We start from the raw sequence: 24,511 nt of genomic DNA, 5'->3' as shown, positions 1-24,511 counted from the left end.
GAGCTATCTAACTCCCTCATACATGCACTAAACCCATCATACCCCACAATAACACTGGATAGGTACAGAGCTGCCAAGTGCAGCTACTGGTTGCCTTACCTGCCCAATCAGCTTCCTGAGACATAGTTTGGTGAACTCCACCCCACCAAGGAGCCTTCTCCAAGTTAAATAACCACTCAACTCCTGAGAGATAACTCTTGACATCTTCATCCTTCAGCAGCACTGAGTCTGTCATCTTGGCTGCAGTCTTAAATGTCTTGGCATTATCTGACGGGAATTTCTTGGGCAATCCTCTCACCTTTTCAAGCATCTTACAGTATCACAGTGGAGAAATCAAGTACTAGTTCAAGATGGACTGCTCTGGACACACAACACGTGAACAGACTTGTTGCTGTCAGAGACAGGAGTCTCTGACAGCAACATGCCCGTCAGAGACTGGCATGTTGCTGTTATGGATGTACAGAGGGCTCGCAAAATCAACAGCAGTATTGGTGAATGGGGTGCTTCATCAACTCAATACGTAGGTAATGGTGGTGCCGGAGGGGCACGAATTGGCTTTCCTTTGAAACACCTGCACGTGATACACTTGTGGATGAGTGATTTGACAAAACTTCCAGTGCTTGCTACTAACCTCTGTAAGTGTCTCCTTCACCACATTGTGTTGCACCTGCTGATGTGCCTCCTTCACCTCGTTGTGTTTTCATAGTGGTGCTTTTGTCAAGGAGTGTGGGGTGCTGGGTGGAAAATGGCACATTGACATTGTGTAGTCTTCCTCCACACCTCCACAATCCACTTTTATCTTTCAAATAAGCCAAACTGTTTCTTCCAGTCTGAAAGTTCTGATTCAGTGTCGGTGATGATTGATTATCTTTGATCCACATTCTGGGTTGTGAACTCTACCTTCTTCAGTAAGCAGGTACCTTCTTCAGTAAGCAGGTAAACTTCAGAACAGAAGCAATGACCCTATACAGCATATGGAGAGTGCTGTATTTCCTGCAGTCAATCACACAACTCTGATTTGGAGTTTTGAGTGGAAGGTGTACACGGTGAGAGACCTTCAACTCCTTTTGATGCAAAGATCAGGTAATTTATTTGGTAGTGACAACTCATTAACAGGAGTGCTCAACCACTTAGGACCCTCTCTACATAGCTTGTACACAGACAATTCACTAGAAGTTTAAGTCCTCTAGAAGGAATATTGGCAGGATAGTTCTTACCAGCACAATGACTCCTACAATATACAGAAATTAACTTGCAGATTTCATTCACTCGATGCTGGACAAAAGGTTTCCACTCCCTTTCAACACCCTTTAAGAATCAGTAAAACATCTTGGTACCTCTAAATTAAATAGAGCATTCAAACTAGTTGACATTCATTACCAAACGAGAGAAAAGATCAGCTAACAGCTCAAGTATTGGTTTTAAGAGAGACTCGCGTGTCTTAGACACAAAAAAAACTAGAATACCTTGCATCATCTCCCTCTTCTGCCAAGTAGGCAACTGGTGCATATGTAATGACAGATGTATTGCTAAGTCCGTACAACCTATACCATCCTGTCTCATCCCTTGGGTTGGAGAGTAGGAATCATGACTTGTTAAGGTCATCTATAAGACTGTAAGTGCTTCACCTTAAGAGATTGGTCCCAGGTCAATTAGGATCCACACGGCCCTTGCATGAACAGCTTAAATTGAATAGTTACAGGTAAGAGAAAGCAAAGAGGATCATAAAAACATCCAATGATGCTGATCACATTCTTCTTTGTTGGACTCAGTAATGTAGCCACATTAGCTGCATCAGTAAATTCAAACACAAGCTGATCTGCCTCTACAGTCCAACAAACCTCCAGTACCTTCTGTTCACCAGATACCAGTCGGGAGTGTTGTTTCCGCATACGTCTCTTCTAGAGGTTCAACCTTGACTTACTTTACCTGCGAGCTCAATTCACCCTTCAAACGTCTCTCTTCTGGTTATGCGGTGTACGTGAGTTTGTTACAAACTTACAGAGGTTAAATGAGGCATGATTTAGTATCTCCTTAGAAACAGTGTATAAGGTGTATGCCTCCTCTTCACTGTTTGCCCCAGAAACTATGTCATCTACATAAATCAATTGCATTCACAACCTCTGGGTGCTTTGCGTCCACGTTATTCGCCTCAAAACATCCTTTGGAGTCACAGAAATTATTAAGAAAGCCTTCTCTATGTCAGCTACAGCTATCCAAGTAACTGGATAGAATTGAAATCTTTGTAGTAGGAGCTCAAGAATCTTCTGGTTGAACTTGGGACTGGTATACAAACAGTTGTTCAGTGAGGGACCATTGGATTGTGCAGACGTATCATATACAATCCTTAACTCCTTATCTTGCCAGATTAACGCATGATGAGGTAAGTAATGAGTCTTCCTTGGTGTGGTGCTTGACTGATCAACCATCTCCACTATCCCCTTATCATGAATCCTACCATTATACTCTCTCAAGATCATTGGGTTCTACTTTAGCCTTTGCAAGAGACCTTGTAGCTATCTGAGGCTCAGATCATAGTTATCTAGCAGTGGTTCATGCCACTTCATATCTGTCATTCAGAACATTGTTCACAAAATGATCATATGTTAAGTCATCTGGCCCATGAATCCCAAGAGATTCTAGTTCCCAGAAAGATCTGAGAACTGCATCAAGTTCCGCACCCTCTACAGAGTTCATGTGAAATGTGTGCATAATCATTAGACTTACACTTGCCTCAGGTCCGTGGGGCCAGAAAGTACCCATCCAAACCTTGTATTAATAGCCACAGGGCCTTAAACTTCCCCTCCTTGCTCCGAAAGCAGTTATCTACAGAGACTGCTTGTCACTGGGGACCAGAGCTAGAGCACCTTCACACATTGCGTCACGTATGACCTAACATCCACCTTCTAAAATGGCTCTTAGCCCTAGCAACACTGAGGGGTTACTGGGATTATGAACTGCTAGAGCAGCCTGTAGAAGAATGGCCTTGCTGAAGTTAACATAAAGTGAGGTAGAGGTGGGTGAGAGGTGAAAATTGGTGCACTTAGATAAATACTGGTGTAATGACGTCCACTGCAAGTATGACAACGACCCTGTGAGCAGCACTCGCAACTAACATGTCCCCTTCTCAAACACAGTAAACACCTTCCACTCTCACGGAAACACTGTCTTCTGTCTTCAGCTGTGGTTGTAACACCACACTTGACGAAGGAATGGGATTGATTACAATACTGTAACAGGGGGCTAGCACATTGTGTACCCTGCCAGACATCAAGGTAGTGGCAGTAGGGGGTAGCTTGTCTTCCTTGCGAAGCATCTGTGGTGACTCAACTTGTCAATACTGACCCTTTCTCTGGCTCGGATTTGATCTTCAATGGCCCCATCAGTGAATCTCCTTTGTCTCTGATGCTTTTCTAGTCATTTGCAACTCAGCAAGAAGCTTGCTAATTAAGACAGGGCACAGTAGGCTGTTATAAGATTGAGCTCCACCCCCAGAGATTGTAGCTCAGCTTATATTATCAATCAAGCTAAACAATGCCTTTATGTTGTGGGGTTCTGTCACCGCTTTTGAGGAGTGCATCCGTATGTTTGTCCTTAATCTGCTGTTTGCTTCAGTGTCTCAATTACCTTCTGGTAGTTGGGAGGAGACAATGAAATAGCTTCAAGAGCTGAGCGTTCCAATAGGGAGGAGAGTGACACCTGTGTATTAATTTGGGACCAGCCAAAGTGTCCTGATTATTAAGGTGTCCTGATTTTCCAGGTCAGTTTACATGCTAAAGGATACTTTGGGACCATTATCAAGTGTCTTGATTATGCAGGTGTCCTTATTTTCAAGTGTCCTGATTAGCAGGTTCCACTGTAGGTAAACTTCTCAATGTCTGTGAGCTCTGTGTGTTGTGGATTGCTGACTCCCATAAAGATGTCCGCTTTGTCAATTCTCCCACGAAGGGTTTCAACTGTAGCTTGGGAAGTTTCACACGGGCTGAAGGTGATGCAGATGATTCAGTGACTCTGGCCGACAGTGGCTGCACAGTGGTAGTTGCTTCTAACAGTTGACAAAATGGATAAATGTCAATTTTTCCCCTGTCCTGAAAAAATCCATGTATACATACCACCCTCTCAAAACAGCATGAAAAACAGTCTAAATCGTGATCATTGCCACCTCTGATAATGACCTGCCATATATTCACGGCAATTACATGGGAAGGTATCATTGATGATGGTATAGCCCTAGTATCATTGATGGTATAGCCTTAGTATCATTGATGGTATAGCCTTAGTATCATTGATGGTATAGCCTCAGTATCACTGATGGTATAGCCTTAGTATCATTGATGGTATATCCTTAGTATCATTGATGGTATAGCCTCAGTATCATTGATGGTATAGCCTCAGTATCATTGATGGTATAGCCTCAGTATCATTGATGGTATAGCCTCAGTATCATTGATGGTATAGCCTCAGTATCATTGATGGTATAGCCTCAGTATCATTGATGGTATAGCCTCAGTATCATTGATGATATAGCCTCAGTATCATTGATGGTATAGCCTCAGTATCATTGATGGTATAGCCTCCAGCGGCGGAGGAAGTAGTTGATATGAGGGGGGCTCCGCTGAGCTGACCCAGACTTATTTCTATAGTTTGGTAAGGTGAGACCAAAAAAAAAAAAAAAAAAGGTCACAACTAACTGACAAGAGCTTTCCACCTCACCAGCTACCATTTCTAGCTGATACACTACATAAAAATCCTTACATAGCTCGCTACACACTGACTACTTTATTAGAGTGACTGCTCTATTAGAGTATCTCGATCTTTATCATGGTTTTCAGCCCCACTCCAAGAAAGATAATTTCGGTGTGATATCATTCTGAGGGGGGGCTAAGCCCCTCCTCAGCAGACCGAGGGGGGGCTTTAGCCCCCTAGCCCCCCCCCCCTTTCTGCCGCCTATGATAGCCTCAGTATCATTGATGGTATAGCCTCAGTATCATTGATGGTATAGCCTCAGTATCATTGATGGTATAGCCTCAGTATCATTGATGGTATAGCCTCAGTATCATTGATGATATAGCCTCAGTATCATTGATGGTATCACCTTAGTATCATTGATGGTATAGCCTCAGTATCATTGATGGTATAGCCTTAGTATCATTGATGGTATAGCCTTAGTATCATTGATGCTATATAGCCTCAGTATCACTGATGGTATAGCCTTAGTATCATTGATGGTATAGCCTTAGTATCACTGATGGTATAGCCTTAGTATCATTGATGGTATAGCCTTAGTATCATTGATGGTATAGCCTCAGTATCATTGATGGTATAGCCTCAGTATCATTTGACACATTTAGTAGAAGTATAAAGTATGTTTGGTATGTAGTGTGTTACTGAATGTATTAATATTGTGTATAGTATTGCTGAACGTGTTCACTGGCCGAGGGTATCATGTGACCACTACTGGACCAGAAACCAAACCACTGACTGATGCCCATGTGGCTAACATTCAGGTGGAGCTCTTAACTGTGTGCTACTCTGTAATTACACATGCAGTGGGCATCTCTCTGGCCTGCAGTGAGGAGGTCGTCCTCTTTTAGAGGCTTAGCTGGTCCAAGTAAAGGCATTTTCTATTGTTTCCTCAATTCAGAGAGTTTGTTAAGAGTTGTCCACTACATGTTACAATTGTTGTGGTTGATGTCATACAGTTGGTATAGGGCAAATTGTTGGGACGTGGCATGGAGGAATCATTACCTACGCTGATAATTGTAGCGTTTTATGATGCTGCAGGATTAGTGACAGTTAGTGTGTCATTGTGTACTGTCTTTGTGTGTATAACGTGTGTGTCTGTTGTGTATAACATGTGTGTCTGTTGTGTATAACGTGTGTGTCTGTTGTGTATAACGTGTGTGTCTGTTGTGTATAACGTGTGTGTCTGTTGTGTATAACGTGTGTGTCTGTTGTGTATAACATGTGTGTCTGTTGTGTATAACGTGTGTGTCTGTTGTGTATAACATGTGTGTCTGTTGTGTATAACATGTGTGTCTGATGTGTGTATAACGTGTGTGTCTGTTGTGTATAACATGTGTGTCTGATGTGTGTATAACGTGTGTGTCTGTTGTGTATAACATGTGTGTCTGTTGTGTATAACATGTGTGTCTGTTGTGTATAACGTGTGTGTCTGTTGTGTATAACGTGTGTGTCTGTTGTGTATAACGTGTGTGTCTGTTGTGTATAACATGTGTGTCTGTTGTGTATAACATGTGTGTCTGATGTGTGTATAACGTGTGTGTCTGTTGTGTATAACATGTGTGTCTGATGTGTGTATAACGTGTGTGTATAACGTGTGTGTCTGTTGTGTATAACATGTGTGTCTGTTGTGTATAACATGTGTGTCTGTTGTGTATAACGTGTGTGTCTGTTGTGTATAACGTGTGTGTCTGTTGTGTATAACGTGTGTGTCTGTTGTGTATAACGTGTGTGTCTGTTGTGTATAACATGTGTGTCTGATGTGTGTATAACGTGTGTGTCTGTTGTGTATAACGTGTGTGTCTGTTGTGTATAACGTGTGTCTGTTGTGTATAACGTGTGTGTCTGTTGTGTATAACTTGTGTGTCTGTTGTGTATAACGTGTGTGTCTGTTGTGTATAACATGTGTGTCTAGTGTGTTTGTGTAGTTTTTGTGTGTGTGTGTGTGTGTGTGTGTGTGTGTGTGTAGTGTGCGTGTGTGCATGTGTGTGTCTTACATACCATTGCACTTAATAACACTTGTTAGTTTATATAGCAAATGTTGTTATTATTATTGTTGTTACAGAGTTGGTCTTATGGTGAAGATGCTAATGGTAGTGGAGTAGTAGCATTACTGGAACTAGCTAGACTCCTGTCCAAGTATGTGTTATGGAGTAATGTGATGTGATGTGGTGTAATGTGATGTGATGTGATGTGATTTGATGTGGTGTAATGTGATGTGATGTGATGTGGTGTGGTGTAGTGTAATGTGATGTAATGTGATGTAATGTGATGTAATGTGGTGTAATGTGATGTGATGTGGTGTAATGTGATGTGACTGTTGTATTTACTACAGGCTGTACAAAGATGCCAAATTGAGACCAGCGTATCCTTTTTGTTATTATTAAGGATCTCATACTTTGCCTTAACACTTGCTAGCTACAATATTGTATTTCTACTCAGTGGTGGTGGGACCCTGAACTATTTTGGTGCTAAAGGTTTTATTGATCAAGAACTAGAAGGTATTCTACAAGAAACTGTGACATGTTGAATTGGTTACTGATGAAGCCATATAGTTTACAAGAACTGTATGGTAGTCGTAGTCTATAGAATACACTTGTATGCAGCCTGTGAAGCATTTACTTAGTAAAAGTTTATCTTCCATCCCAAAGTTTCCAGTTTACAAGTACACATGTACCACAGAAGATATATTACACTAGTAATGTACTACATGCAACTGATTACCACTGAATGAGTTGCAGCAATTGATTATACCATTGCTAATGAGTTAAATGTATGTTTCTAGCTGCAATCATTTGAACTGATAATAATACTTAGTATAAATTTAAAATGGAAGTAGGGATCCAGCAATAAATGTAGTGTAGCAAGATTATATGAATAATGATAATACAACATAGCTATAGGGGAAAATCCCTACATTGTTATGTTACATGTACTACCAATGTAGGGATTTTCCCCACATAGCTATGTTGCAAGTACCATATATATTGTTTCACTGCTTTTTGTCACTGGATCTGTACTTCATATCATACAGTACGATAGTACTGTATAGTAGGGACCACAAAGGTTTGGGCTTGGCCCATGAAAAAATATCACCCAAAACCGGCCTCACTTTTCCCTGACAATGATGAAGCAGTATTGGTTAGGTAAAACTAAGCCCAAACAAGCTTTCAGATCGACCCGAAATGCTTTCAACAAGTTCCTATGAAATTTAAAAAAAAAATTATTAAATGGAATATTCTACTGACTGACTGAGTAACTGACTGACTGAGTAACCAACTGACTGAGTAACAGACTGACTGAGTAACCGACTGACTGAGTAACAGACTGACTGAGTAACAGACTGACTGAGTAACCGACTGACTGAGTAACAGACTGACTGAGTAACAGACTGACTGAGTAACAGACTGACTGAGTAACAGACGGACTGAGTAACAGACTGACTGAGTAACCGACTGACTGAGTAACAGACTGACTGAGTAACAGACGGACTGAGTAACACACTGACTGAGTAACAGACTGATGCCTTCAGACAAGCGTAACTCGATAATGGTTAAGGCTGCAGGCTTGATTTTTTTCACTGTTCGATGTCGCTTCAGCCAGACATGTTCCTTTTGGCAAACCGAAATACGTACAATACATTCTTCATGGATTTACCAGTGTCCTCCTTTATGTCCCATTAATCTTTGCTGACAGCAAAAGGTTTCGATTTGGCGGTAGCGCATGATTGCTTCCCTTCATAACGGAAATCGTCCGTATTTTTCATAGTGGCTACTTTGATTAACACAAACCCTAACACAAACACAAAACATTGAGAGCATATCATTACACATATTACATGGGTGTAGGTACCATTGTACACTGTTGTAAATTGTGTTTGTTTTTATTGCACAGATTCTGCTAGCCTACTCCATAATGCCGAGTACACAATTTGTCTAAATACAATTGGTACTGGTGATCGGTTGTATCTACACACTTCAAAGCCTCCCAAACCAGGGAGTGCACCATTTAGAATACTACAGGTGAGTTGTTTGATAACAAGATGGTCTGTTTACATGTAATTATTCTATGATGTGATGGAGCAGGCATTAAATGAGGTATGTTGACTCTTGATAACAGTAATATAACTCAACATTTAAGCACCGTACCATGTTTAGCATACAAGCCCCAGCCAGTGTGTTCAGTTTACAGTAGTTGTTAGTGTGTTTACCAGACAAAGTAGTCTTGGGAGTGTATAAGTGATCTGGTCAACAAGGTGTACCCTTGTGTAGCACAAAGCTCCAATGTTTCGTTATAGCTTTGCAATGGATTGTGATTGTGTTAGAATTCTCCGTGTATTGTATTGCATTTGAATACTATTACTATCTGCTGTAACACCTTGTCATTTAACCAGACCAGGTGTGGTGTGCTAAGATGAAACTCCAGTGTATAAGAGCACATGTGACCAGTGTATAAGAGCCCATGTGGCCAGTGTATAAGAGCACATGTGGCCAGTGTATAAGAGCACATGTGGCCAGTGTATAACAGCACGTGTGGCCAGTGTATAAGAGCACATGTGGCCAGTGTATAACAGCACGTGTGGCCAGTGTATAAGAGCCCATGTGGCCGGCTGTAAAGCAGATAAAATGTAGTGTGTGACATGCTGTAGTTGTTATTTGTCATTTAGTCAGCTGAAAGTGTTGGTTCCAATGAGGTGAAGTTAGTTCACAAGAAGATACGACTGAGTGAAGACCTACTAGCATGGGAACATGAGAAGTTTTCCCTCCAAAAAGTTCCGGCGATTACCCTCTCACATCATCCATCACCACACATGGATCACATGACCATGTTTGCTAACAGGTTACTATGGATACTACTGTTGTTTTAGTTAATCAAAACGAAAACTAAAATTAGTAATCCATTTTGTTTAAACTACTATAGCCAACATTTTATAGGTATAATGTTAACTGTCAAAAGGGCACAGCAGAAATGCTACAGTATGGTTTGGGTTGAAAGTTAAATTTAAAGGGGTCTAGCAGTGTAACTGTAAGATATTCACACTATATTATTTGAAAGAAAAATGATAAAGTAGGCTTGTGTGGCGCCAAGTCTCAACGGTGACTGATTCTTGCGAATACCTTACAAAGTATGGGCAGTGAATGTGGCTCATACAATAACCCACCACTAAAGCTACGGGTGCAGCTTCTCAGTTGCAACACACTACTTATGATTTAGAGGAATTTGTTGCTGTCAAAGAATCGTCCATGGTTGGTCTACTGTAGACACAATGAAGTGATTTGCACTTTCCCCATAGACCATAATACATTCAGTCACTGTTGTGACATATTAAAGAATCACATGTTTGTGACATGTTAAAGAATGACGTGTTTATTGGAAAATTTACATTATGTGTTATGCATATTGTCTATTCCATTAGCTTACTACTAAATAATAACGCTAAAACCTAACCAGCAATATCTACGTTACAGCTGCCTCTCAAACAAATTTATTTTCATCACGGAAGGATATGTATAGTTGTTTATTGTTGTGAATTTCTAATTCTTGATAGCATGATCGAGATACTCTTAATAGAACAGTCACCAAGAAGAAAAAAACGTCAAACAAAAATGTTCAGGGTTTGAACCAGAGAGCTCCACAGCTATATGCCCAAACCCTTACCACTCTGCCACTACTATCAGTTGCTCAGCTCACTTAATTTCTACCTTATAAATGGTTTAGTACACCAGAATATATAAAACTCTAGAAGTGCTCAGAAAAATGTGCGCTCTATTAGACTACTATATACTACCACTACTACTACTACTACTACTACTACTACTACTACTACTACTACTACTACTACTACTACTACTACTACTACTACTACTACTACTACTACTACTACTACTACTACTACTACTACTACTACTACTACTACTACTACTACTACTACTACTACTACTACTACTACTACTACTACTACTACTACTACTACTACTACTACTACTACTACTACTACTACTACTACTACTACTACTACTACTACTACTACTACGGATTTAATGAAATTCTACATGTACAACACATTGTACAGACAATAGTAATGATGTAACAAGCCAAAGCCTAAGCTACATCATACACAAATTAACATTCCTAAGAACGTCAACTGTTCCAAGAATGGCTGCCTTCTGCAAGGTGGCAAAAACTACTTCATTATAGGCTGGAATCTTCTTCAGATGGCTCTTCTGATTCTTTGAAACTATTCCAGAGGCTCCAAAAACAACTGGAACAACCACTACCGGCTGACAATAAGTCCTTGACATCTCCCCTGCTAACCGCTGGTACTTGGTTACCTTCTCATTCTCTTTGTCAAGAACATTAATGTCAGCCGGACATGACACTTCCACAAGCAAAATCTTCTCCGGAGCCTCCTTCATAAAAACAACAATATCTGGGCGATTGCTCACAACCCGGGACACGGTGGTCATTCCAAAGTCCCACAATATCTTGATTGTGGCATTCTCTACCACAGGCAGTGGCTGATGAGAATACCAACTGTTGGCAGATGTACGAATGCCAAAAGTACGACATAAATGCCAGTGAATCACACGGGCCACCAAGTTGTGACGATGGAGATAGCTTGTTGGTGCCAGCATCGGGCATCCTGCCATTAAGTGCTGAATGGTCTCCTCGTGACTGCCACACAAACGACACATTAGAGTTGGTATAGAGACATGCATTATTTTTGCCTCATACACTCTAGTCCTTATAACCTGGTCCTGGATGGCAAAAATAGTGCTTTCTGATTCACCATGCAAAAACTCGCCAAGCCAGCGAAAGCTCCTTGATACATCTATTGGGTTGGAGCAACACCAGTTAACAAACTTACCATGCAGTGGTTTGCCCCGCAGAATATCCCAGCGACACAACCTCTGGCGGTCACAAACTAAGTTTTTCAATTCATCAGCTGTAGCTTGAGCTAGGTCCCCATCTACAGAGAGTGCAGCAACATAAGTATCTGCCCTTGAGCAAACTGACTTGCGTGGTGGCAATGATGTGTCCAACAAATAGCACATTCTAACCAAAGCATCATCAGATGTACGTAAATGATGTGCCAGCATAATAACACGACGACGATAGAGATCTTCAATGTTTGATAAACCTCTACCACCCGAATGATGGGGGAGGTAGAGGCGCTCTACTGCAGAGCGAGGATGTAAACTATTAGATGCCACCATTGTCTTACGCACCAAAATGTCAAATTGAGAAATCTCAGCTGTGGTCCAGTCAACAATTCCAAAGCCGTACGACAATAGCGGCACACAAAAAGAGTTAGTAGCCTGCACCTTAAAACGTGCATACAGAAAACTTGTCCATATAAACTTAAGCCTGCTTTTGAACTTACCAAGTACAACACCCCTACAGAGTGCGTGAGCAATGCCACCCCCCTCAGGGAAGCCCAAATAGCGATACAGACCAGCAATCTCCAACTCAGGAATCTCATCACTACTCAGTACAGGCAGTGGGCCGGTTTGAACAATCTTGCCCCTCTTGATGGTCAATTTAGCACACTTTGAGATTCCAAAACTCATTTGAATGGCATCTGAAAATCTCTGGACTGTATCCACCAGCTTGTAGAGACTATCATCATTTCGAACGAAAAGTTTTAAATCGTCCATATACAACAAATGAGTTAGAGACACATCAGAACTCACCTTATAGCCATCAAGTCGGTCCAATAAATAGCTCAGCGGGTTCAAAGCAAGACAAAACAACAGTGGGCTTAATGTGTCACCCTGGAAAATGCCACACTTGACTGACACAGTAGACAATTGTACAGGCGTAGTATGTGGCAGCTGAAGGAATAAAGTTGTACGCCACAGAGGTAATAACTGTTGTAGACAAGTGATTAAAACTTGTGGGAAGTTAAAAAGATGTAAGCATTCGATAATCCAATTGTGTGGCACTGAGTCGAATGCTTTTTTATAGTCAATCCACGCCACTGACAAGGAACGATTCTTACTGTGTACTTGGTGCCAGATACGATTAGTGAGTAGCAGGTGGTCAGTACATCCATACTGACCCTTAGCACAGCCCTTCTGTGCAGGATGGATGAGTTGATTGGTTGCACAGTGATCAAACATCAAGGAAGTTAAACATCCAGTCCATATCTTATAAACAATATTCAAGCAAGTGATAGGGCGATAATTCTTTGGGTTAGTTGGATCATCAGTTTTAGGTATCAATATAGTTCTACCAAACGGTAACCAGGATGGCACAGTTTGCTCACACTGCAGAAATTCATCAAATGTACGACACAAATAGGTGTGAACAGAGCCAAACCGCTTCCACCAAAACCCCTGAATCCCATCTAGACCTGGGGAAGCCCAGTTTCGTAGACGCCTCAGGGTAGTGGCAAACACAGTATGATCAATACATGATGCAGATTGAGCATGTGAAGACTCCACAAACTGCTCCCGTAGCTGGGACAGCCAGGGAGTCCTTAAGTCTGTATTAGGCTGTTTCTCAAAGATATTTGTCCAAAAGGTAGTCAAGTCAGGTAATGAAGGTTCTCCAGGAACAGTCTCACTACTCGATCCAAGTTGACGATAAAACTACTACTACTACTACTACTACTACCACTACTACTACTACTACTACTACTACTACTACCACTACCACTACCACTACCACTACCACTACCACTACTACCACTACTACCACTACTACCACTACTACCACTACTACTACTACTACTACCACTACCACTACCACTACTACCACTACTACTACTACTACTACTACTACTACTACTACTACTACTACTACTACTACTACCACTACCACTACTACTATTACTATTACTACTACTACTACTACTACTACTACTACTACCACTACCACTACTACTACTACTACCACTACCACTACCACTACTACTACCACTACCACTACCACTACCACTACCACTACCACTATTACTATTACTACTACTACTACTACTACTACTACCACTACCACTACTACTACCACTACCACTACCACTACCACTACTACTATTACTATTACTACTACTACCACTACCACTACTACTACCACTACCACTACCACTACCACTACTACTACTACTACTACTACTACTACTACTACTACTACTACTACTACTTTTCATTCAAATGAATTGACACACATGTACAGTATGTACAGAAATACAATGACAATACAAGCATAAGCCTAAGTACAGCCAATGTTCAAAGATGTTAAGATGTTTACGGTCCCCAAGATAGCAGCTTTCTGGAGGCTATTAAACAAGTTCTCATTGTAATTTGGGATTTGCTTCAAGTAATCCTGTTGATTAACTGACACCACACCTGAATGACCAAAAACAACAGGTATGATGCCAACAGGCTGACCATGACACTCAGAAAACTCCCGGATAAGTGGTTGGTATTTGGTTAGTTTCTCCTGCTCCTTATTAGGTACATTAACGTCCGCAGGACAAGATACTTCAAAAAACATTATTCTATGTTCATGTTTCAGGAACAGTACAAGGTCAGGTCGATTCGAAGAAACATGAACATCAGTTTGTAAACTAAAGTCCCATAGGACCTTTGCAGAATCATTCTCAACCACCGGCAAGGGCTGATGGTCATACCAATGCTTAGCAGATAATGGTAATTTGAAACACTTACTCAGATGCCAATGGAGAACCCGGCCCACCATGTCATGTCGACGAAGATAGCTTGTTGATGCAAGTGCAGGGCAGCCAGATAACAGATGTTGAATTGACTCTTCATGCTCCTGACACAAACGACACAAGATGGATTGGATAGATATTTTCATTATTTTGGCCTGATAAGATCTTGTACATAAGACCTGATCTTGGATAGCAAATATGCTGCTCTCGGACTCGCCATGCATCGAACACTGCAACCATCGAAAACTACGTGCAGTGTTAATAACGGATGAATGTACCCATGTAAAGAATTTACCATGCAATGGTTTGGCATACAATGTGTTCAAAAGTTTCTTCCTCTGAGAAGTTACCACAGCGGTCCTTAACTGGTCCGAGCTAAAATTCAACACATCACATAAAGCTAGTGAAGAAGCAACATCATCAGCCATAGAAAATACAGACCTACGTGAGGGACTCTGCAACATCAACTCACAGCAGGCCTGTACAAGATCATCCCTCGATGCCCGCAGATGGTGGGCCAATAAAACCAAACGTCGTTGATAAAGTTGTTCAATGTTCACTAAACCTCTTCCCCCCATTCTACGAGTCAAGTACAACCTTTCAACAGCCGCACGTGGATGATGGCTATTGGCAGCAGTAAGTACCTTACGGACAGTGACATCGAACTGGGCAATCTCCGTTTTGGTCCATTCAACAATACCAAATCCGTAAGAGAGCAACGGAATGCAAAAGCTGTTGGTAGCACGCACTTTAAGTGTAAGTGGCCCACAAAGCAAAGATCCCCATACCAGTTTCAATCGTCTGTGAAATTCAGTAGTTATAATTGACTTGCTAGCAGCATGATCAATACCGCTAGCCTCAGGAAACCCCAGGTATCGATAGGTTTGGCCATAATCGAGTTCATTATCTAGAGTTGGTAAAGGCCCAGTCAAATCAATTTTCCCTCTGGTTGCAGACATCTTGGCACATTTTTGGAATCCAAACTGCATTTGAATGTCATCAGAAAACTTTCTGACAATGTCTATAAGCGGCTGTAAACACTTATCATTCTGTGCAAATAGTTTAATGTCATCCATATACATCAGATGTGTTAAATTCGACCTTGAAGACATCCTATATCCCTTAAGAGCATCTAACAAATAACTAAGTGCCAAGCAAAATAACAATGGACTCAGGGTGTCTCCTTGAAATATACCACACTTAACAGACACTTTGGATAATTGTGTTGTGGCACTTTTAAGTAGTTGTAAATATAAAGTGGTCCTCCACAATGGCAACAATCTCTCCAAGCAAGCCACCAGTACAGGTGGAAAGTTAAACAAACGCATGCACTCCAGAAGCCAGTTGTATGGGACAGAGTCATATGCTTTTTTATAATCAATCCAGGCAACAGCCAGGGATCTGTTTTTACATCTCACTTGACGCCATACACTATTAGTCAATAGAAGGTGATCAGCACATCCATACTGGCCTCTGCAACATCCTTTCTGAGCAGGGTGGATAAGTTGATGGTGTTCACAATGTTGAGATACTAGAAAGGTAAGACAGCTGGTCCATAGTTTATAAACAATATTTAGACAGGTAATTGGTCGATAGTTCTGCGGGTTAGACAAATCATGACACTTTGGAATTAACAAGGTCCGACCAATGGGGAACCAATGAGGTATAGCCATGTCCCCTACAAGTAACTTGTGAAAGTCACTACACAAAAAGTCATGAACCGAGGAGAACCGCTTCCACCAGAATCCCTGGATGCCATCAGGACCTGGAGAAGCCCAATTCCTCAATTTGCGAATAGCAACAGCAAACACCTCTGATGTTATAGCTGGTATGGCTCCATCAAGTATATTTTCCTTATTAAACTTTTCCTTCAATTGCGTCAGCCAGGAGCCATCCAAGTTAGCAGAAGCGTTTCGTTCAAAAATACTTTTCCAAAAGGTTATCAGGTCTAAATTATCAGGAGTTCCAACGTAATTATGTTTAGAATCAGGACTAAAACTGCGATAGAACACTTTCTGATTTCTCCTGAAGGTGTTGTTTTGCCAAAATCTAAGTAATCTAGTCTGGTATCTCCGTATTCTAGTAGCTAAGCTAGTTACTTTCTGTTTCAATGTTTCTATAGCAATTAAAAAAGTTGGGTTATCCATTATATGATAGAGTTTAAACAAGTGAGCTTTCAAATGTCGCAATCGAGCAGTTAACACAGGAGATTGATGGATAGCCAACGGTTGTGATATGTGCTTTCTAAATTTCTTTATCTGTGACTCCAGACGGAGTTTCCAAACATCCTGTCGACCCCTCCTCCCACCTTTTTCAACATGTTGGCCAGACAACCTGATGACCGCCATTGCACCTGCATATATTAAACAATCACACTGAGAGATTGAAATAATTCGTTTCTGAACACATTCATCTATACACTTATTCATCATGTGTAGCCACTTCTTACCAACTTTGTTGTCAATCAATTTTGGCAATGCCTGCCTCTCAGCAAGGTCCAAAGTGTCAATCTCCAAAAGACAGCTATGTAACCGCTTAAACGCAATTTTCAGCTCCTCAGTAATAGTAACATCAGACAAACAGTCCTCCACACAGCCCACTAACTGTACAAACTCATTTGGTTCGTCCTCCAATGGCACAGGACGCAACACAGCATCAATAGAAGTATCTCTCATTTGCAATGAGCCCTCCGGGGATGTTTCAAGTTTACTTTCATTTGGTAATTGTTCATCATCTGCTCTTTGGCGCTGCTGTATATCCTGTAACTCATGATCAGATAGCAGCTTCGAGTTAATAATCGCACGAGCTTGACAAGTAAACTACCACTACTACTACTACTACCACTACTACTACTACTACTACTACTACTACTACCACTACTACTACCACTACCACTACTACTACTACTACTACTACTACTACTACTACTACTACTACCACTACTACTACCACTACTACTACTACTACCACTACTACTACTACTACACTACTACTACTACTACTACTACTACTACTACTACTACTACTACTACTACTACTACTACTACTACTACTACTACTACTACTACTACTACTACTACTACTACTACTACTACTACTACTACTACTACTACTACTACTACTACTACTACTACTACTACTACTACTACTACTACTACTACCACTAATACTACTACTACTACTACTACTACCACTACTACTACTACTACCACTACTACCACTACTACCACTACTACTACTACTACTACTACTACTACTACTACTACTACTACTACTACTACTACTACTACTACTACTACTACTACTACTACTACTACTACTACTACTACTACTACTACTACTACTACTACTACTACGGATTTAATGAAATTCTACATGTACAACACATTGTACAGACAATAGTAATGATGTAACAAGCCAAAGCCTAAGCTACATCATACACAAATTAACATTCCTAAGAACGTCAACTGTTCCAAGAATGGCTGCCTTCTGCAAGGTGGCAAAAACTACTTCATTATAGGCTGGAATCTTCTTCAGATGGCTCTTCTGATTCTTTGAAACTATTCCAGAGGCTCCAAAAACAACTGGAACAACCACTACCGGCTGACAATAAGTCCTTGACATCTCCCCTGCTAACCGCTGGTACTTGGTTACCTTCTCATTCTCTTTGTCAAGAACATTAATGTCAGCCGGACATGACACTTCCACAAGCAAAATCTTCTCCGGAGCCTCCTTCATAAAAACAACAATATCTGGGCGATTGCTCACAACCCGGGACACGGTGGTCATTCCAAAGTCCCACGATATCTTGATTGTGGCATTCTCTGCTACTACTACTACTACTACTACTACTACTACTACTACTACTACTACTACTACTACTACTACTACTACTACTACTACTACTACTACTACTACTACCACCACCACTACTACTACTACCACTACTACTACTACGGATTTGATAAAATTTAACATGTACCATTGTGCAGACAATAATGATGAAACAAGCAAACCCTAAGTTACACCACACGTAAATTGATATTATTAAGAACATTAACTGTTCCCAATATGGCTGCCTTTTGTAAGTTAGCAAAAGTTAATTGGGTAAAGGCTGGAATCTTTTCCAAATGTCTCTTCTGGTTATTTGAAACCACTCCAGACACTCCAAACACAACAGGAATAATCACTGCCGGCTGACAGTAAGTTCTTGACATCTCTCCAGCTAATCTTTGATATTTTGTGTACTACTACTACTACTACTACTACTACTACTACTACTACTACTACTACTACTACTACTATTACTACTACTACCACTACCACTACTACTACTACTACTACTACTACTACTACTACTACTACTACTACTATTACTACTACTACCACTACCACTACCACTACTACTACTACTTTTTCATTGAACAATGATGACACACATGTACAATAGTACAGAATAATATTGGTAATACAGGCATACGCTTAAGTATAACCAAAGTTAATAGATGTTAAGATATTAACAGTCCCAAGAATAGCTGCCTTTTGGAGGTTATTAAACAATGTTTTGTTATAGTCAGGTATTCGCTTCAAATGAGTTTGTTGGTTAGCTGATACCACACCAGAATGGCCAATCACAACAGGAACAAGATCAACAGGTTGACCATAACACTCGGAAATCTCTCGGACAAGGGTTTGATACTTATTCAATTTTTCTTGCTCCTTAGTTAGTACATTGATATCTGCAGGGCAAGCAACTTCAAAGAAAATTATTCGCTCTTCCTTCTTTAAAAACAACACAATGTCAGGCCGATTGGATGAAACATGGACATCAGTGTACAAACCAAAATCCCATAAAACCTTTGCAACCTCATTTTCAACCACTGGCAAAGGTTGGTGATCATACCAGCACTTGGCAGATATCGGCAATTTGAAAGACTTACTGAGGTGCAAATGAAGCACCCTGCCCACCATGTTATGCCTGCGAAGGTAACTAGTTGGTGCCAGTACAGGACAGCCAGAAAGTATATGCTGGATTGTCTCTTCCTGTTCCTGACACAAGCGACACAAGATTGACTGAATCGGAGTGTGCATTATCTTTGCCTGGTAAACCCTAGTGCACAACACCTGATCCTGCACGGCAAAAATACTACTTTCAGACTCACCGTGGAGCGAACATTGCAGCCACTTGAAACTTCTCACAGCATCAATAGTTGAGGATTGTATGAAGGTAAAAAATTTACCATGTAATGGCTTGTCACATAGTACACTCTGAAGCTTCTTCCTCTGAGCAGCTATCACAGCAGTTTTCAATTGTCCAACCTCATAACTTAAAACATCAGTCAACAACAGAGAAGATACAACATCATCAGCCTTAGACAACAATGACTTACATGGCGGGAACTGCATCATCAATTCACAACAGGCCTGCACTAAGTCATCCCTTGATGACTGCAGGTGATGGGACAACAAGATTAGATGCCGATGGTAAAGGTGTTCAATGTTTAGCAAGCCTCTTCCACCTAACTTACGAGGCAAATATAATCTTTCAATAGCTGATCGTGGATGATGGCTTTTAGCAGCAGTAAGTGTCTTACGAACAGTAATATCAAACTGGGCAATCTCTGCCTTGGTCCAATCCACAATACCAAAACCATAGGATAGTAAAGGGATACAAAAACTGTTAGTTGCCTTGACTTTATGACCACAAAGCAGAGACCCCCACACTAGTTTCAAACGCCTTTGCAGTTCAGCAGTTATAATTGACTTATTGCAAGCATGATCAATACCTCCTGCCTCAGGAAACCCCAAATATCGATACGTTTGACCATAATCAAGCTCATTAATTTCACTTTCTAAAGTTGGTACAGGTCCCGTCAAAATTAATTTGCCCCTCCTTGCAGACAGCTTGGCACATTTCTGATAACCAAACTGCATGCCAATGTCATCAGAAAACTTCTTAACATGGTCCACAAGAGTCCGTAAACCGTTATCATCCCGAGCAAACAACTTGATGTCATCCATATACATTAGATGTGTCAAATTCACAGTTGAAGAAATCTTATATCCCTTCAAATTATCTAACAAGTAACTGAGCGGATTCAATGCCAAACAAAACAACAATGGACTCAGAGTATCACCCTGAAAAATACCACACTTGATAGATACTTCTGATAATTGAGTAGTGACACTATTATGTACCCGTAAATATAGTGTGGTCCTCCACAGGGGTACCAGTCTCTCTAAACAACCCACCAGTACAGATGGAAACTGAAACAATCGGAGGCACTCCAGGAGCCAGTTGTGAGGAATAGAGTCGTAAGCTTTTCTATAGTCTATCCAAGCAGCTGCCATAGATCTATTTTTACTCCTCACCTGTTGCCATACACTATTAGTCAGTAAGAGATGATCAATACAACCATACTGACCCCTGGAGCACCCCTTCTGAGCAGGATGAATAAGTTTGTGGTGCTCACAATGTTGAGATACTAGGGAAGTGAGACAGCCAGTCCATAACTTGTAAATGATGTTAAGACAAGTAATTGGTCGATAATTCTGTGGGCTAGATAAATCATTGCTCTTGGGGATAAGTAAAGTTCTCCCAACAGGAAACCACACAGGTAGATCCACATCTCCCATAAGAAAATTGTGGAAATAGTCACACAGAAAGCCATGAACAGAGGACAACCGTTTCCACCAGAACCCTTGAATGCCATCAGGGCCTGGGGATACCCAGTTCTTTAGTCTGCGAATAGCAGCAGTTAGTAAATCTGAAGTTATAGCTGGTACAATATCATTTGAAGTAATCTCCTCTACTACTACTACTACTACCACTACCACTACTACTACTACTACTACTACTACTACTACTACTACTACTACTACTACTTTTCATTAAAAGAATTACATGTACACACAATTGTACAGAGAAAGAACAGAATCATGTACAAGTACATAAGATAATGTTCATTAAATCACATTTGTACACCGTAAGACATGAACAGTTCCAATTACGGCTGCCTTTTGAATGGTACAAAATAAACTGTTAGAAAAGTCTGGGATACGACGAAGGTGAGTAATACAGTTAGAAGATACAACACCTGTACATCCAACCACCACAGGGATAATTATCACCGGCATTCTGTACATCATGTGATAATCATGTGCCAATGATTGATACTTCTGCTACTACTACTACTACTACTACTACTACTACTACTACTACTACCACCACCACCACTACTACTACTACTACTACTACTACTACTACTACTACTACTACTACCACTACCACTACCACTACCACTACCACTACTACTACTACTACTACTACTACTACTACTACTACTACTACTACTACTGCTACTACTACTACTACTACTACTACTACTACTACTACTGCAACAAAAAAAATTTAAATAGTCAGGCTTACCAAACATATGTACATAAGAATGCTATCAGGATACTCTAATAGAGCAGTCGGCCTAGCTGCAATGTGTACCGGCTAAACTGCGTATGAAAACTAGTTGAATTTCCCTTTTACATGTCAGGCAACTATCAAAGTACAAACCTTCAGTAACGTTATAGAAATCTGTTTTATGTAGGGTAACGTGCCAGTGTAGGGTAACATGCCAGTGTAGGGTAACGTGCCAGTGTAGGGTAACCTGCCAGTGTAGGATAACGTGCCAGTGTAGGATAACGTGCCAGTGTAGGGTAACGTGCCAGTGTAGGATAACGTGCCAGTGTAGGGTAACGTGCCAGTGTAGGTTAACTTGCCAGTGTGGTAACAACTATGCTGTCATATATATCTCTTGGATCCCTACTGTATTTTTAACTTTTTAAAGATACTAATTATCAGTGAGTTATAACCTGAAAACCAACCACCATACATGCCATGTATCTTGAGATCTCTATAGACACGCAATGGACTCTTGCTAATATGATACACAAAATAGTACAAGTGTCTTTCTAGATCTTCTGTTTGTCTGTAGGGAAAAAAGATAGATAGAAGCCATGCAAATACAAAAGTGATTGATACTCTAATCCAAAGCAGTGGAAAGGGTGTGGCCTTCTAAAGTATGGAAAAGATGTGATATCAAAGGTGGTGGCCAAGCTAATGATATTATGTCAATTAATTTGTAATGTTACAAATTCAGTGACAGTTTAAATATCATCAATTTTGATATCACATCCACTGGTGTAGTTAGAAGGCTGCACCCTTTTCACAGGATTTCCCTTGGGGGGGGGGGGGGGGGGGGGTAAGCTAGCATCGATTGAATTGAGTAATAATTTTGATTGAATAAGGAAAAGCAACATGTAAGCCACTTTGACTGAGGATTTCACTAACTAATGCTTATTTAGGGGACACGCCCTCCAAAATATAGTATGAGGTAGGTAGAGAGCTACAGTACACATGAAGCATACATGGACAAGAGGTAAATTAAAATTACTCTAATAGAACAGTCAACAATAGAACACTATTCAGCAAGGATTTTATTATCAAAAAACACTTTAGTCGGGTTAGCCCTAAACTGACAGGCACTGCTAAAGATTACGTGTCAAAAAAAAACCATCAGAAATATCATATAAGACAAAAATCACCTTTACAGAACATCTTACTCCATTCAACATCAAATGCAGTGTTAAAAACACTTACAGGCAACAGGATACGGAAGTACTGTGTAAGTAGGGACCCCCCAAAATGACATGCGTTGCCTAAAATCTCACCTTTAAAACTTATCCTAGAGACATCTTATGCGATGAAAATCACCTTTACGGAATAATATTAGTCCATATAATATTAAATACAGCATTAATCAAGAACACGCTTACAAGGCAGTTGAATATAGAATTTTTTTTAAAATCACCAAAACTCGAATTTTCGCCTGCCTGCCTGCCTGCCTGCCTGCCTGCCTGCCTGCCTGCCTGCCTGCCTGCCTGCCTGCCTGCCTGCCTGCCTGCCTGCCTGCCTGCCTGCCTGCCTGCCTGCCTGCCTGCCTGCCTGCCTGCCTGCCTGCCTGCCTGCCTGCCTGCCTGCCTGCCTGCCTGCCTGCCTGCAGTTGCAAGGCTGGAGGCCAAATGAGCACAAGGTCACCATTTTACACCACAATAGCAAACTCAGCAGTGGGATGTGCCTTTTGAGGTTCCGACGAGTGTGTGCCCTCTACGCCTTGTCTTTCCTTTTATCTTCAGTCAGGCTGATCGTCTTCTTCTTGCAATGAAACCATATTGAGGCATTAATTTTCCCTATCAACCCTTGAGCAACATGTTTAGATGTCACAAACTTATTTTAAGCACTTATGCTTGGTAGATACCCATAACTTCATACTTCATAATAGGACACCTATTAACGCGATCTTGGGTTGATTAATAACGATCAATAATTGCCTGAGACCACACCTCTTAATCTATTTACTCATCAGTATTTGTAATTCTAGTGAAAATATGTCTCTACTTCATTTTAAAATTAATATACTATAGAGTTTTTAAGAATTTAACCCGTATTTTGGTCTGCCTTCACTGCCTGACCGCTAGAGATCAGCACACAGCCATCATTTTCCACCACAACAGCAAATGGGTGGGAAATTCCTATTGTGGTTTTGACCTTCTGCACTTTGCCATTTAATTAAATGGTCATCTTCTTCATGCCAGGAAACCACACCAAGGTGTTAATTTCCCATATTGACGCTTTCCTTGAAGGAGTGTATTTAAACACCACAAAACTATTTGAGGTGCTTATAAAGAGTTCATAATATAAAAAGAGAGGAGAGTGTCCTACTGCAGTATAGCCTGTACAAACGAATCTCAAAGTTATGATGTAATACCTATAGTCACTTTCAATGTGCTAGTTGGTCAGGGGTGTATGCAGCATTAAGTTTCAATGACTGTTGTAGTTATGGCTTCAATAAGCAGCCCACTGATGACATTGTCTCCAGCAGCCCACTGATGACATTGTCTCCAGCAGCCCACTGATGACATTGTCAAAACTCCTTAACACTTTGTGTTGACATGATATCCTAAAGTAATCAAAGTTTTACTGAGATACGCATTTATACAGGCTATACTGAAGTAGGACTGGTAGCAACTAAACTGGGT

General features: G+C 40.8%; 1 protein-coding gene across 1 annotated transcript in view; it reads left to right on the top strand.

Moving 5' to 3' along the window:
* The window catches only part of LOC136261573 (BOS complex subunit ncln-like), a 30,447-nt gene that overhangs the window by 1,347 nt on the left and 4,589 nt on the right, over positions 1–24,511 (top strand). The window contains exons 3-10 of the mRNA XM_066055598.1: positions 5,413–5,507; positions 5,712–5,795; positions 6,809–6,882; positions 7,079–7,108; positions 7,162–7,244; positions 8,638–8,765; positions 8,829–8,840; positions 9,410–9,582. Of these exons, the coding sequence (XP_065911670.1) occupies positions 5,413–5,507; positions 5,712–5,795; positions 6,809–6,882; positions 7,079–7,108; positions 7,162–7,244; positions 8,638–8,765; positions 8,829–8,840; positions 9,410–9,582 (679 nt within the window). The remainder of the gene's footprint in view (positions 1–5,412; positions 5,508–5,711; positions 5,796–6,808; positions 6,883–7,078; positions 7,109–7,161; positions 7,245–8,637; positions 8,766–8,828; positions 8,841–9,409; positions 9,583–24,511) is intronic.

The sequence above is a fragment of the Dysidea avara genome, chromosome 7, assembly GCF_963678975.1.
Source record: "Dysidea avara chromosome 7, odDysAvar1.4, whole genome shotgun sequence".
NCBI classification, from domain to species: domain Eukaryota; kingdom Metazoa; phylum Porifera; class Demospongiae; order Dictyoceratida; family Dysideidae; genus Dysidea; species Dysidea avara.
Note: the sequence above shows the minus strand (reverse complement) of the source record. Positions and strands in the feature narration are given on the sequence as shown.